This window comes from Gadus morhua, chromosome 23 (genome assembly GCF_902167405.1).
Source record: "Gadus morhua chromosome 23, gadMor3.0, whole genome shotgun sequence".
Classification (NCBI taxonomy): Eukaryota; Metazoa; Chordata; class Actinopteri; order Gadiformes; family Gadidae; genus Gadus; species Gadus morhua.
Genome location: NC_044070.1, coordinates 8,399,840 through 8,416,550, shown reverse-complemented (window position 1 = coordinate 8,416,550; position 16,711 = coordinate 8,399,840). Strand labels below are relative to the sequence as shown.

The 16,711-nt window shown below is 39.1% G+C and overlaps 1 protein-coding gene across 1 annotated transcript; it reads left to right on the top strand.

Annotated features, from left to right (window-relative positions):
• The first annotated feature begins 549 nt into the window (after positions 1 to 549).
• On the top strand, positions 550 to 15,913 carry LOC115536925 (protein adenylyltransferase SelO-like). Its single transcript, XM_030348422.1, has 11 exons — positions 550 to 744; positions 5,159 to 5,201; positions 5,293 to 5,375; positions 6,641 to 6,770; positions 6,898 to 6,942; positions 7,042 to 7,123; positions 13,640 to 13,732; positions 13,904 to 13,983; positions 14,098 to 14,141; positions 15,084 to 15,163; positions 15,375 to 15,913. Exons 3-11 carry the CDS (start codon positions 5,357 to 5,359, stop codon positions 15,495 to 15,497), a joined length of 696 nt encoding a protein of 231 aa, XP_030204282.1. The 5' UTR covers positions 550 to 744; positions 5,159 to 5,201; positions 5,293 to 5,356; the 3' UTR covers positions 15,498 to 15,913.
• Positions 15,914 to 16,711: the final 798 nt, after the last annotated feature.

Genomic DNA, 16,711 nt, shown 5'->3' with positions numbered 1-16,711 from the left:
AAATTGTGACTTTTGGCGAATGCAAAGGTTGTGGAAGTAGGACAGCCATTGTTACAATACTATTCATGCACTATTTGGTACTTTTGCAAAGCAATGTGAATATATCTAACATAATCCAACATAAAAATAAACTAAGTGGGCCGACCCACATTGTATATTCATGATGAAACCACTCCCCAGTTCCACAATGAGCCCATCCATGCTTGTGTAACGTGAGGGTTCGTTATGTGGTGGTGGATCACTCTTTATGAGAATAAACAGCATGATGGAGACGGATGACTTTCTCAAGCGGTACTTTACTTTTCTTCACAACTCACAACAACTCCACTTCCTTGTTCGGACCCCTCACGTGACTGAACTAACCAATCAGGAGCTAGAACTTAGACTGAGGTAAATTTGAGGGAATCAGAGAGGCAGATTCAACAGAATATCCTGACTGTGTTATATGTAAATATGTAAATAATAATTGTGTACCATAAATATGTAAATGATTAATTGACTAAACATTGTAAACACTTTTCTAGTAAATTAATTAACTCATATAAATTATATAAACTTCTTCTACAACTTTCACATAAAGCTCAATATGATAAGCCCCCCCTCAATACTTTCATAACACGATTAAAATTGTGTAATGAAATGTATTTTTGTGTTCTTGTGTCTTGGTAGTCTGGTGGTGAATGAGCAGTCGGTTTGGAGAGATCAGTTCTATGACGGAAACGTGAGGAAAGACTAAAGAGAGAGGTACAGTCCAAGGTCCCAAAAGATTTAAATGTTTCAACTTACTCGCACACACAAAGCTATCTTTAAGCTGAGGTATGGAAGTTTCTGGGTGTCTTTGTCCATCAAGGTAAGATGTGGTTTGTGTTGTGGTCTTCAGAGGCTGTAGAGCTCAGACTAGCATGATCCTGGTTCCGCATCGGATTCCCTTGTATGTCAACCCAGTCTCACGGAAATATGTGAAACTGTCACGTCACGTCATTTAATCTATTCATTCGTGATCTGGGACATGTAATTTCAATTTTTTCGTGCCAAAAGCACAAATTTCTAACTCATTCGAAAAAGAATGAAGCAGATACCTTTTTTCGATTGCGGTTTGCCTACAGAGCAGCGCACCTGCATTGAATATATCTGTGAATTGTCACAATTTCCCAGAATCAAAGGTGAAAGTAGAAAAATTGGGTGGCCAAAAGCTGTCATATTGTTAGAAATTTGTGCTTTTGGCACGAAAAAATTGAAATTACGTGTCCCAGACCACGAATGAATAGATTAAATTACGTGACAATGTCACGTATTTCTGTGAGACTGGGTTGTGTATGTACAGTGCTGTAACTATTTGATTGTATGCAGGCCCAACGACAGGGGGGGACAAACGGGTACGTTGTCCCGGGCCCTGGACTGGCCCTGGAATGGGGGGGACCCATAACTGGACCCCCATGAAGTTGGGATTAATTATTGTATGTATACTTCAAAATGTGTTGATTTAGAGAAGAAAAGTGCTTTATTTGCGTTCAATTAATGACTCCTAGATTGTTTGCCTTCATTGCCCTTGAAAAAACGGCCAATAGCCCCCTATCACCCCTATGCCAAAATGGTTTGGTCTTTGGAGAAGAAAAAAGACGACATCATTCCATTAGTGGTCAGTGCGCGAGTTGATTCAACATGCACAAGTCAGGAGCCCTGGAAAAAAAAAGAAAGGCGAAAAAGAGAGGAAGAAGCCGAAAGCCTGAGGGGATCTCTTTATAAATATTTCAGAAAAGACTCAGGTGATGCTGCAGGTACCAGTAAAGGCAGCTGTGCAGCACAGCCAGGCAGGCGCGTCGTTAGCAATTGAAAACATCCGGGGCTTAAGCCCGGGGGGGAGCACCATCCTGACTCCTTCGTGCTACGGTATCTTAATTGATGAATGAATTAATTGATTAATTAATTAAGGGCGCCCCCAACACATAGGTCGCCTATCAGCACCATCAGCAAAAATGAGACATTAGAATAGCCTATATAGCCTGCATGCACCTACCCGATGTCAAGAAGCCATCACTGCTCCGACGGACCTTTTTCCCCCAGCCAGGCAACGGCAAGTAAGTAGTTGTCTGCTTTTATGTTTCATTTTTAAGTTATTACTTGTTGTCAGTGTAGGTTTAATGTTTCAGATAAAAACATGCTTTATATTTAGTCAGCATTTCAGAGTTCTAATGTTTTCCCGGAATATGCGTTCCTAAACTGTTCACGTCATGTTCTCTTTAAGATCGCATGAGATGATATGTGCTATCGCACGACCTGTAACCAGGAAGTAAACACTCGCTTGCATGAAATGATATGCGCTATCACGCGACCTGTAGCCAGGACGTAGATTTAAATAATGAACAAATAATCTTCCCAGACTGTTTCTGTTACTTGCTTATGCTGTATGCAAGTTGTGTAAGAAGCTTATCTGCATATAAATCTGAGCTGTAAATGAATCTGTTAATGAAGTCTCATTTCGACTCCTTCCTCCACTTCACTATTCATGTTCTGTTGCTTGCAGTTAACTACAGCCGCCCTTCCTGGGTAACGCCACCACCAAACCCTGGTCATCCATTGAAGCCATCTCTCTCACACTGCACAGTCACACTGTTGCCGCTTCATTCTCATTGTCTCATAATCTCATTATTATGGCTGCTGTGGATGCTTTAAAAAATAAAAGAAATTATCTTAGGTAAAATCAAACCATTGGGATGTTAGATTGAAAACCTCCAAAGCAATGTATTAAAAATTGAAAGAACAGTCCTATGTGTAGTTTCCTTTTTGGGGATTTCAAAATGAGGTACCAAGCTAGAATGGATTGTCAACCCACTGTTTCCCAACCCTCTCCGATTTTTTTCTATGAGTAGCATGCATACAGTACTCACATCAGCGCCACAGTAAGCCTATAGAGGCTGCAACCATTTGCTTCTCAAAAGATTGTAGTGTTTTAGAATGAACGACCACTAGAGAGACAAGACAGGCGGCGCTACTATGTTAGCTACTAGGTAGTAACACCAGACCAGCATTAATCAATCAAAATTAAGCTATCGACTGGCTGCTTTTCAACTACCTGAGCTGATCGAAGTGTTCTCATCAGGGGTTGCGGGAGATGATGCCACACTCTCCACCGCTTGTTCTTGCTCTGCCCTTTTCTTCCCAAAGAATTTTCTTATATCCATCTCTTATCAACGATATTTTATAACTGTACTTGACCTGAGAAGACCTCTGAGAAGTGGCGGGCGCCAGGGTGTTGCCATGGCAACACCAGAATTTGTTTAGCGACACCAAGTTGGCTAGATTTATATATGTATTTATATTATTTTTTTATTTATAAGAATGAAAGAAATTGTGTAATGAAAGAATAAAACAATGATTGATGCATTTTTGTTTGAATAACATCTTGCTCCCGCGGCCAGTGCCAGCGCCGGCATTGCAAGGAGAGGGATATTACGTAAATTCGCAGGAGGCGGGATAAGTGCGGCCGCTGTCACTCAGCACGGAGGCAGAACAGACCGCAGAAGTCAACGCGATCGTCTTCAATGTTGCTGCAACAATGCAGCATATATTCAAAAGAGCAGCCAGTACTTACGTGTATGAAAGCAGCTATTATTATATATATATATATATACACGTTTTTTTTTAAATTATTATTTTTTTTTTTACGGCAGAGATCCGGGGCTGATCCCAAAAGATCCGGGGCTATAGCCCCGAATGCCCAGGTCTAACGACGCGCCTGCAGCCAGGTAAGACACGGCCAACTTTCTCCAGCCCCGTCGTCAAGTAACACAGGCACAGGTTGCGTGTCAAACATATTAGCGCAGCACCACATGAGCAAGTCACACGGAGATCAATATCAGACAGACAGGGGGCATTGAATAATTTGATAACCACAACGGCTTTATTACACTGTGTTTCATACGCCTATATCTAATTGAATCTTAGAATATGCACATTACCCCGCAAATAGGCCCATGTCCAAATCAAATGTTTCAGGCAGGCACGCGCTGCGCACTCCAATCAGGCTGAATTGATTTGAGAATCATTCCCAGTCAGCTGAATTACAGCCAGTGTAACGCGGCTCATGGTTTAAAATAAGCCAGTGGCATGGCAACATGTGAAATTGCCATTTAGATAGAGTTGGATGTAACGAACGGGTTATAAACGTGACGTTTTGGGGTAGCCTGTAACTTAGTTTCTGATTGCCGTTAACTTGAAACTCGCCAGATGAATGGGCTCCGCCTTGTTCCCCAAACATTCTCTGGAAGTTCAGCGGACATAAACGCGGGTCTGGCGATAAATAAAAGTACCCTTGACATGATTCCCCTTGGTCAAGTGAAAAATGGTCGATGAAATGTGCAGTTAATGAGCTCTAAGTGAATACAATAGCGTGAGTTTTATTGTGGTTTGATTCTGAAAGCCATAACTTCACTCAGTCCATATCCATAGCCTATTCAATTGAAGTTGTAAATAATCCTTTTGGTTTATCCGTAATAAATGGGCTTGTCATCCCGACGTCATGTGTTTGGGAGCTGCACAAGGGGATTCTGTGGTTGTGTTTCGGCGTTTGACAATTTTGGGAACAAAAAAAAAAACCTTCGATTTTTAAACTTTTGTAGTCTTTGGGATAGAGTTAGCCAAGTTGATCAGTCTATTCTTTTCTGTGTTAAATCGTCAAATTAAGGGGTTTTCAATTAGTTCTTTTTTAAATGGTTCATTTTGACCCCTGTTAATTTAGATATAGCCCTTTTTATCGAAATATGTTCACCTTTATAGGAGAGGCTAGAGAGGATGAGAGAGAAGAAGAACAGGCTACCAAACAGGATGAGAGAGAGGAAGAACAGGCTACCAAAGAGGATGAGAGAGAGGAAGAACAGGCTACCAGTGAGATAGAGGAAGAACAGGCTACCAAAGAGGATGAGAGAGAGGAAGAACAGGCTACCAGTGAGATAGAGGAAGAACAGGCTACCAGTGAGAGAGGGGGGGGGGGGGGGGGCCCATTGAGAGAATTTTGTCCCGGGCCCAGCCAAACCTGTCAGCGGCCCTGATTGTATGACTAAAATACTGTAAATTCTGAAGCACTTCCATATGAAACAGACAAAGAAATATCAACCCCCATATTTCCCTCATTGAAGGTATTTTATTTTACGGTTGTCAGGGAAACAGCTCACCTGATCGCCCAGTGGATGGCTTTGCACATGGTGAGTGCCTGTACCACCTGGTACTTCACAAAGTACTTAATCATGAAGTTCTTCATCCCTGACCTCCTGTAACACCCCGTTTGTCCACCAGGGGTCTGCAACACAGATAACTTCAGCCTGCTCTCATCACCATCGACTACGGACCTTTTGGCTTCATGGAGTCCTACGACCCGAGTAAATACAAACATTCAGGTTTCCCTAGCTGGCTCCAAAATGGCCTCCTGGTTACCGTGTAGTTTACCACATCAGCCATTGCGGATCCGTGTCACAATTTCTCATATATTTTAGAAAACCTTTAAACTTTTAGAAACGTGACATGCTGTTGTTTATAGAAAGGGTCAATTGTTTTAGGTGCTCTTTGCAAAACTGAGATAGTAGAGGTAGAAACGGTTGTGACTTTTTTCTTTAAGTTTCAATAGTTGTGGTAGCCTAACAACCTTTTCTATTATTGCAAAATTTTTAGAGACATATTTGTTAGTTTTGTGAATATTTCGCAACCTTTGTTGCTTTCTCCCCTAAACAGAAGTTATGAAATTAGCTATTTAGAGAGTGTTTAAATGTGGTCGATAGTGTTTAAATGTGGTCGATAGTGTTTGAATGTGCTCGATAGGGTTTACATGTTTAAATGTGGTCGATAGTGTTTAAATGTGGTCGATAGTGTTTAAATGTGGTCGATAGGGTTTACATGTTTAAATGTGGTCGATAGTGTTTAAATATGGTCGTAAGGGTTTACATGTGGTCGATAGGGTTTACATGTGGTCCATAGTGTTTAAATGTGGGCGATAGTGTCTAAATGTGGTCGATAGGGTTTACGTGTGGTCCATAGTGTTTAAATGTGGGTGATAGTGTTTAAATGTGGGCGATAGTGTTTCCATGTGGTCGATAGGGTTTACATGTGGTCCATAGTGTTTAAAAATGGTCGATAGTGTTTAAATGCGGTCGATAGTGTTTACATGTGGTCGATATTGTTGAAATGTGATCGGTAGTGTTTACATATGGTCGATAGTGTTTAAATGTTCTTTTCCCTCACTCTCCACCTCATCCCTAACTCTCCACCTCAAGCTGGTGTGTAGTGAGCGTTCTGCTTGGGTGATGCTGCCGTGCATCACCCAAGTGGGTGCTACATATTGGTGGTGGTTAGTGAGGTCCCCCCTTCACTGTAGGCGTCTTTGAGTGTTATTAATTATTATTATTTTTCATGTTTAACCTCTGTTTTTCTTTTATTCCTAGTCTGTTTTACATAGTTTTGAATGATGACTATATGCTCTGTAAGGTGACCTTGGGTGTCTTGAAATGCGCCTCTAAATTAAATGTATTATTATTATTATTATTATTTAGTGTAGCACACAGCTCTAAGCACTTTCTAAAGTCAATCTACCTGTTTCTCATTCTGTTCCTTTTGGCCTTCAGCCACATCATAGAATAATTTGTGTCCACAGATTTTGTCCCCAACACCTCAGACGACGAGGGCCGCTACAGCATCGGAGCGCAGGCTGACGTGGGTCTGTTCAACCTGGAGAAGCTTCTAGAATCCCTGCAGCCCGCCCTCTCCCCCAGCCAGCAGCAGCGGTACGTACAACTATGGTCCACATGGTGTAGCGTAAAGCAGCACTCTCTCATACCAGGAGATAGACCAGCGTGACCATTGTCCTTTGAGTGTGTAAGGGTCTAACTTGAGGTCTGTGTGTCCCCCCAGGGCTGCAGCTGTGTTAAAGGGCTACGCTGGACTTTACCGGATGAGGTATGAATACATATTGTGTTGATCGCTTTCTTCTTGAGCTCTTGGTATTCCAACTTTAGACTGGTTATTTGTCTTATATATGTTGTTATTTGGTTTCAGATTTCACCAGCTCTTCAAGGCCAAGCTGGGGCTACTGGGTGAGGAAGAGGAGGACGGGAATCTTATAGCCTTCCTCCTTAAGGTAAGACTCTACCAGCAAGAAGATGAGAACGTATTGAGCAGCAGAAGAGAGAACCAGACCATGGCAGGAGCACCAGAGTGTAGTCCAGGCCAGCGTTTGTAATGTAGTGGTATGTGTAGCCCTTCAGGTAATTTGAAGGAGGGCAGTGGGTATTTAATATAAATGTAATATAGATATTTTTTCCTTGTTTTAGTTTAATTTTGTTGTTGGTTTTGTTAAATTGGAAATAATTCAACTCAATATGATAAGTTGAATCTGAATAGAAGCTACGTAAAGCACAATCTAAACTGTTTTCATATTTTCCCTCCACAAACAGTTTTGTGCCGGTGAAAGGGTTACTTTACTGAAAAAATATCTGAAAGGTGGTACATTAGTAAAAATAGTATGAGACCACTGTTATCTAGTCTGTTGAGATCTGCACTGTAAAAAAAAAAAACGTAAAAAAACGGTAATATTCAGGCAGCTGGGGTGCCAGAAAAATACTGTGAAATAACAGATAATTTCTTTCTCGTAAAAATACGGTTAAATTCCATAATTAAAATACAGTTTAAAGTTGTAATTTTAACAAGATTTTGCCTTATTTTCATGTTGTTTTTAATGTTTAATTAGAAACATTCACATTTTAAAACAGTTTAAAGTTGTAATTTTAACAAGATTTTGCCTTATTTTCATGTTGTTTTTAATGTTTAATTAGAAACATTCACATTTTAAAACAGTTTAAAGTTGTAATTTTAACAAGATTTTGCCTTATTTTCATGTTGTTTTTAATGTTTAATTAGAAACATTCACATTTTAAAACGATGAAATTACCTAGAAATATGGTAAATAAATGTTTTATTACGAATAATACTGATTAAATGGACAGAAATTTGCTGTTCTTAGCTGGTTTTTAATGGAAAAAGGTTGTAAAATAATTTATATTTGATGTAATATAACAGTATATGGACAGAAAATAATGTGATTCATCTTTCAAAACATGTAAAAAAAAAGTTGAAAAAGTATGAGACTAAATGTTTAGTCTCATACTTACTGCTCAAGTAAGTATGAGACTAAATAAGGCACAAATAACCAACTTTCTATTGTATTTCTTTCAAATACTACATTTAACACTGAAATCCCAAAGCTTGAAATCCCAATACAACATTTAACACTGAAATCCCATTACTTTGGTCGATTAAAATGAAATAAAATAAAATAGCACAGCCAGTGTTAGGCATGTAAAACTTAGAGCTGACTCTGGAGAATGCTTGTCCTGCCTACAAATTGCATGTCCATAGGTCCTTGGTTTACAGAGGCTGAGCACTAACAAAGGATTTATAGCACATAAGTACGGACAGGTAGTGCATCATGAGATATTCACTGATTTTGACAACAAGAATTCCCCTTAATCGCTGACTCCACCTTCAAATAGCAATAGTTTGGACATTTTTCGAAAACACTAGACATTTTTAACACTGAAATCCCAAAACATGTTAGGTTGCATTATGTTTTTTTTTACTTTGCATAAAATTCTAATAAAATAATAAAATAAAAAAGTACTGCCAGTGTTTTGAATGAATCACCGCACAACAAACAATGAGTAGACCTAGACAAACATCATTAATACTACGAAAAATGTAATTCTTCCAAGAATCTAAGTACTGCCAAAAGAATGAAGGAAAAACTAAAGCTGCATGAGTGCATGTCAAAAGACAAGTGCATTCACAGAGCAAACATAGTCCATGGCAACTGCTCATTCAGCAGCTCTATTACTTTAAGAGAAAACAGCAAATCCGAGTCACATTTTGGGAACGCATGAGCTCCAGAGAAAACATTCATTTGATAATACAGTAGACATGCTGTATGTAAATACTGCAAGAACAAGAACAAAGAACCGCAAAGTTGCATGTGTACAGTCCAGAATCAAGTCAATGAGCAGGGTTAGGACAACAGCTCACTCAGTCTGTTTTTGAGAACTTGGGCTTTCTTTGAGAGCGTGGTGCCGTCCAGCTCCATCACAACTTTTTGGCGCACTTCAAACATGTTCTTTAGCTCAGGAGGGTAGTTGAGGTTCAATACATACATTAGGCCAAACAATATGGCAGCAGCTAATGCAGTGTTGTCCAGTCCTTGCATTATCTGCAGGCCTTCCAGGACAATCCCCACGTCCTCTGGACCACTGGTTGCATAATTTTTCACGACAAATATTCCCACCGTGGTGTCCTCAATCGATTCTTTGATGGCGGCTTCGTCTTCTGCCTGAACAGTGAAATCACAAATAAATCGGAGTCAGAAAAAACAAAAATCATATTTACAATGGAATTATAATGAAAGTGCTATTTAAAAGATTTTTTCATTTTAAATAATTTAAGGTAGTCTGTGAGCCTCTCCTTTTCTCTTTGTTAAACTTAAATGCAGACTGTACATGTTTCAAATTAAAATGTCTATATAGTGTTGTGCCGATAAAACACGAGAGGGTTCATTTTATAGTCAAGTTTTAACTTGGATAAATCACTCACCTGTGTGTCATGTAATGGAAGCAAAAATTAAACTAACCAGACCTTAAGGTCGAGCAACCAATATAAATGTTACTAAACACAACGGAAGTGTGTTTCGTAATTTGCATCAGTACAGTAGCCTAGATCTATTTCATTAAAGGGGACCAATTATGCTTTTTTGACTTTTATGACCTATGAACGTTGTTATAATGATTGATAGTCATGTTTAACCATACTCAAGTGTCAAATAATGACGTACATGCATTTCGACGTATTCCCTGCTGACAGTCTGGGGTGGCTGTGCAGAGCGCTAAACACTTGGGACAACGTTTGCGATTCACTTGTTCACATTTCCGGGAAATCATCTACGTAGAGGCACTCCTGCCACGCCCCCATATGCCTGGTCAAATCTGCCCGCGCACACGCCTCAAGGAAGGTAACCAATCACAACGGAGTTGGGTTGGCAGGAGGGTGGCGGAGAAGTATGGTTAAACATGACTATCAATCATAACAACGTTTATAGGTCATAAAAGTCGAAAAAGCATAATAGGTCCCCTTTAACTACGCATTTTGGTGTTCAAAAAAATATCAAAATCGGTAAAATAACTTCACTCACCACGAACTCCCTGACAAGATTTGCTGGGTCTTCGTTGAGGTACACACACAGCCACTTGAGAACACATTCCCGCCCTGCATCAACGTAATCTTCCTAGGTCATGTAGATTAGAAGAGAAAGACATTTGTTTGGAATCCTTTTTCCTCTATCAAATTTCTCTGTAAATTCAGTATTTTATTTCCCAAAAATTCATTCTTACTTGAGTCATGGGGGCCAAAGTTCTCTCAAGACGCTTGCCTATCTGTCGTCCTCGTTTTTCGAACAGCTTTAGAAGTTTGTCAGATCTTAACGTTCCATAAATATTGGTTTGAAAAGTACAGCCAACAAACATGTCAGAGACAATTTCATTTCTCCTCAGATGTATGTTGATATTAATAAAGTATTCCCTTTCATTAGATAGACATTTACATCTACATAAGTGACAGCTGAAAGTAACCAACTCTTTTGGAGTCCGACTAACTTGTGTTGAATGAACTCTACTTTGGTGTACAATTAAGGCATTCCAAGTCTTAAATGTACATGGATAGTGGATGGTGCGCCCAAAATGTGGATGCTTGAGCTTATAATGATTAAGAAGTAAAGACCTACTAGCTACTGCAACGGAACACCCCTTACACTGCCATATCACTGGAAAGAGAGAAAGAGGGAAAAATGTTAGGCCAGCCAACCAAATACATCCATATAGCTTTCCTAAAAGAATAGGTCAACATGCTTCACAGTTACTCTTTATTGTAGTTTATGCAATTCATTGTTCATGGTGCTTTTAAACTGTTGAATGGGGACCTAATAAATCACACAGGAAAGTATATTACTGCAGGCTAATGTTATCACACAGTACCAAAATATTAAGATTAATTGTCATAAATTGACAGCAACATTTTAATACTATTAAGTTTAAATAAGTCAAGTGAATCAAATAAAGCATTTAAATACTCACAATTTCTACACAGACTTAGGAACAATGCTTGAAGCAGAAGCCCGTCTCAACCCAACTGTCTCAACACCAATTACCTATACCTACAGAAAAAACTAAAACAAATATTTTGTGATTCAAACAGTTTCTACAGAACAAGTTTACCCTTAAATAAACATTTCCATACAACAGTTAAATAAAAATCTCCCTCATTTCTCATTTTAATATGGCTCTATTAAGGTAATTAGACATCAAGACCTTAAAAAATAATACATTCTTAACACAACAAAATGAAATGAAAACATTACATTGTAGCGTCCCTCTGTAAAAATGCCACGAGACGGAACTGGGGTTTTCTGGCGATTTATTTCCCAATTAATACACAGGCTACTGTGGGCTGTAGCCAACGCAAAAGCAACTACATCGAATAAACTGTTGGGTCAGTGAGAACGGCGACGGTCTGTCTATAGCCGAGGGCTCCGTAGGCGTCACGAAAACTCGGCAATAGGAGCTAGCGTTTAGCATTAGGCCAATATTAGCATCGCACTTTAGCCTAGCTCTCTCCCCAGAACAACGATAACGTTTCCTGGTTCTCAGCCAATCACGACCCTACAGCCTATGACATATCCACCAACTCTCTGGAATCCCAACAACTCAACCCCGTGAAATGGAAATAAACAAACTATTTTAACAGAGGAAAACACATAACACAACATTACATAATACCCAGTCCGTTACAATGACTGGGGAAGGCTAGGTATAGCTGGTAAAGACCAAACCGCTTAAACTATGAATGCCTTTGCTACCCAGCGATGCTAATATTAGCCTAATGCTAAACGCTAGCTGCCATTGCCGCGTGTACGTGACGCCTACAGAGCCCTCGGCTACAGACAGGACCATCAAAATTCTCACTGGCCCAATTAATATACTCACACGTTTTTACGTTTTACCGGGCATAGCAGCATAACAAATAAAGACATTACCAACGACTTTCCCCACCGTGGTATAGTGAATATATCCCAAAAAATGCGCCAACATTTTGAGTTGCTTAAGCATGCAGTTAGTAACTCCCCCTCCCCCCAGCGAATTACACCAATTAACTGCATAGTTCTAAGGAAAGTCAACTACGCTTTCACACGATAGAAAAACATGCTTTATTCCCTAAATTCGTGAATGAGTCATGAGCTAAATTGAAGTTGTTTAGGCCTAGCTAGCTAACGCCAGCGAATAGTAACCACAGCGAACTTTAACACATTAGTATAAACTATCAAAAAATACCTTGACATAAACATGTTGCTCAACCTTACGAGCAAATTATTAACCTTAATTAATTAAAACTAGTATTTTAGAGTGACTGACTCTAACAGTGACATATTTGGTAAGATTTAATTACCTTGAAAGATATCTCCCCAGGTCCACACGCATTCAACACAAAATGGCAACGTTCTTCTTCACCACGTGGTTGATGACGCGTTCATAGTGTTCCAGACAAAACATAACTTATTTCTTAATTCTTAAAATGACTGAAACTTATAGATGTAACATCCCTCAAAGCTGTAAGAGTTCTACATGATTTATATATGTTTTGATGAGAAACATAAATCAAACGTTTTGTATACAGTTTGTTTGATAACAGTAACATTTCTATTCAAGGCATCCATAACTTGGTCAAGTCACCATACATGGATTAAAAACTTACATTCAACCTCACTGAAATTAATCCATACTCTATCAAAGGTTTCCATAACCTGGGTCAAGTAACCATACATCCAAAACATTGGCAGAATGTAATGCTTTGAAGTGGTAGGTTAAGGAAACAGATGAAAAGCATTTAGTTTATGTGGTTATATCAATTAACACATTTTCAATTAACAAAGAAATTATAGTAACATTAATAATGAAATAGTTATTTTACTTTTAATTTCTTAGTAACTTTAAATGAGTTTTTACTTTTTTTAGAGTATTAAAGCTGAATTTGACGGTTTATTCCCTTAAATAAAAGACAAATATTTGTGAAATTACGATATATTTGTGAACGTATTTTAACAATAAATATATGGATTTCTAATAGTTTTTTTTTGTAAAAGAACAGGAATATTGTGTGTTTTCACAGTTACAGTGATTTCATGTTATTTTACATTTGACATGTAAAATAACAGTCTCTTTTTCTAAATTAAATGGTATTTTAAAAATACAGACAAAATCTGTAAAATAAACAGTAAAATTCTGTTATATTACAACTTTTTTTTACAGTGTGGGGATTTGTCATTCATATAAGTAACTGGGTTATACTGTGTGTGTGTGTGTGTGTGTGTGTGTGTGTGTGTGTGTGTGTGTGTTATGCATAACCACCATTGGTTATGTGTAAGTATAATATTAATTGTATCATTAGTCTCTCTCTTCTCTGATTGGCTGCTTGTGTGTATATCTGCTCTCTGATTGGCTGTGTGTATATCTACCCTCTGATTGGCTGCTTGTGTGTATATCTCCTCGGATTGGCTGCGAGGTAGATGATGGAGGACACAGGGTCAGACTTCACCATGACCTTCAGACAGCTCAGCGAGGCGTCAGTGCAGCAGCTTCACCACGGTGGCTTCACTCAGGTCCTCAATCACGTTCTCACGCTTACCTGTTTCTCTCCCAGTCTGTCTGTCTGGCTCACCAGACTTTATTAACACACAACGCATGTCAAAATGTTGCATTATTTTTGTTAAACTTGCCAAATTGCCATTACTGTGCGAGCAGGGATTTTGATGCCTTCTCTCTCTCTGTAGGTGACGTGGGCTCTTCATGACCTCTCGTCCCACCAGCTGTTCTCTGATTGGTCGAGGTTGTACCTGCTCAGGCTGGCCAGGTGAGCATGACAACGTCATGTCTCTTCTCAACATTGCATCTCTTCCTCAAACGTATTGTTTAGCTGGTCTAGATTGTACTTTCTGTGATTTGACCTTTTGGTCTGTCTTTCCAGACAGGAAGGCGATAATGACGAGGATCGACGGCACCGGATGAAGAGTAAGTTCATCAAATCACCCGATTTCAGCCCAACATATGGTTTATTTTTCAAGAAACTGCAGTGTTTCCCATACATAGACCAATGTGTGGCGCAGCGCCACAGAATCAACACTGAGCACCACAAATTGATTCTGCTTCATTTTTTATTTCTATTTTTTATTTTTAAGTATAAATATTGAAATAAAAATAAATATATGAAATGCAGTTATTGTTGAGATAGGCTACGGTGTTAGACTGGGTACCCCCAGCCCGTTCTGCGGTGATTTGAATTCGCTCTTCAGCAGGGGCTGGAGGGCAATACATTTCTTTCCGTTTCCGATCCGCTTTTACTAGGGCCAATCACCAAGCTGGTTTTTCCCCCTGGCGCGCTATTGGCTGGTTTAACACAATGACGACAGGGAAGCGATTGTTGCGATCGTTGGTCTGATTGGTTGAAGGACTGTTATTATTTTATTTATATTGTAACATTATACTATTGATTTTCTTTACCGAAAAAGTTAAATACAAGAACCCCCCCCCCAAATTCCATTTTAAAGACGCTTAAAGAAGAGAGTAAACTCGGGTAGTATCCGCGAGTATGATTTCTCAGCGTCTAATCTGATTGATCAGGCTAGACCCATCATCCACTGATCATGGATTAACTTGACATACACATTTTTGCGGCTCAATAGTGCTCAATAATTTTGTGTTGTTTAAACATAACACAGCAGATTGCATACAGAAGACCTAATCATTATGCCAGCCCCACAAAGTAAACATTGCATAACTTCTAGGCTTTTCCTTCTAGAAGCCGAGTTTTTGTATCACTCCCTGGAATGTCCCACTGTCACCCGGCAACAGTTTCGGCTTCTCGACTATTAAAGACAGATGTCTTCCTATCAAAGTTTTGAATCGCCAAGATTCAAGGTCACCCCTTCTAAAGTGCTGTGAATGTATCCACAGGTGTGAACCCCAGGTACGTCCTGAAGAACTGGATGGCTGAGTCGGCCACCAGGAAGGCAGAGACCAACGACTTTTCAGAGGTTTGTAAAACGCTTCAGAAGCTTCTTGACCATACAGTTCGGTCTGTGATTTGAATTCATCAATATTATTAAAAAAAATAGGCATGAATGACTACTTTAAGATGATACATTCTTATGTTTTCATGTGTTTTTTTGTATCAAGATTGTATCAGTTTTTACCATCTTGCATGACATGATTCTATGTAGTGTATTTTCCACTTCTGACCACCAGGTGGTGCTGTTACATGATGTTCTGGGGAACCCCTTCATAGCGCAAGATGCTGCAGAGGAGACAGGCTATGCAGCGCGGCCTCCGCTGTGGGGGCGGAGGTTAAAGGTCAGCTGCTCTTCCTGATTGGAAGAACATCTGTCATTGTTTCAGACACACAGATCTGTGTGCATGAAACTACAAGAGTTTTTGTTTCTGAAAATGTCAGCTGACCTCAAACTTAAAGGTCAGAGCCACCTGAGAACTCATCATTCCCTCCCTTTTATTTCCTGTTGGACAGAAATACGGAGAACTTGGATATTTTCATCTGTTACTTCCCCAGGGTAGGCTGAGCATCAGAGGCTCTGTGTCCGAATCTCTGCTAGCTAGCATGCTAAGTGCCCTAACATGCAACGTAACATAGCATCCACAGGGAATATGTGTGTACATTTAAGGAGAAGATAAAACAGTAAATTCTTAATTGATTTGCGAAATGGATCTTTATGTTGACTATATTAATACCAATCGCATAAACAACAAAAATAAAACTCACCATCAAATCAGCCTGCAGATATTATTTTACACTTTACTACACCGTGTGAATGTCTGTTTCTTGTGTCATGATGTGTTGATTTCACCTCAGGATTTTTGGCACCAGATTTCTGTCCCATTTCATGTGTTCATATATCCTGTACAATGTCGTGTTCATATCAAAATCTGCCAATAAGCAGTCAATTGACCATGGAGACAGTAAGAAATGCCTGATTGCGTCTAAGGAAGACATTTTAATTAAAAATGATAGATGTCTGAAGGTTTTTCCAAAGCACTCTGCAATCTCATTTTATTTTTTATAATTTATTAAAACACATGAACAGATCATGTTTTCTGATAAAATCTAACTGGACCCAAGGTATCATAGAAACATGGTGTATTTTATTATTTCTTTCTTTGCTGATGTAGATACATTCAAATACTTCAACAACAAATATAAAATAGTAGGCCTACCTGTCGCTCATTTCCCCCAAAAGATTCTTCCAAGCGTTGCTTTGATCGCTGAAACATGTGCAAGGTGCTCAAATTAATTACTCACGTTTGTCATTGTGCATTCGCTTTCATCCAAAGCGGCCTCAAGAGGGAACAGAAATTGTTTGCTTTGCAAAAAACGTCTGCCTTTTTATTTTCTTGCGGTGTATATTGTGTGCTTAATAACCAATATATGATTTAATTTCGATTCAAATAATATGTTTCTTGGAATTGGTATCCATTATTATCAATTTTATTTTCTGCTCTTCTCTTCAAACAAACCAATAAAAAATAAAGAAAAGACAAATATTATGTCTCCTCCATTTCGGACACTTTGC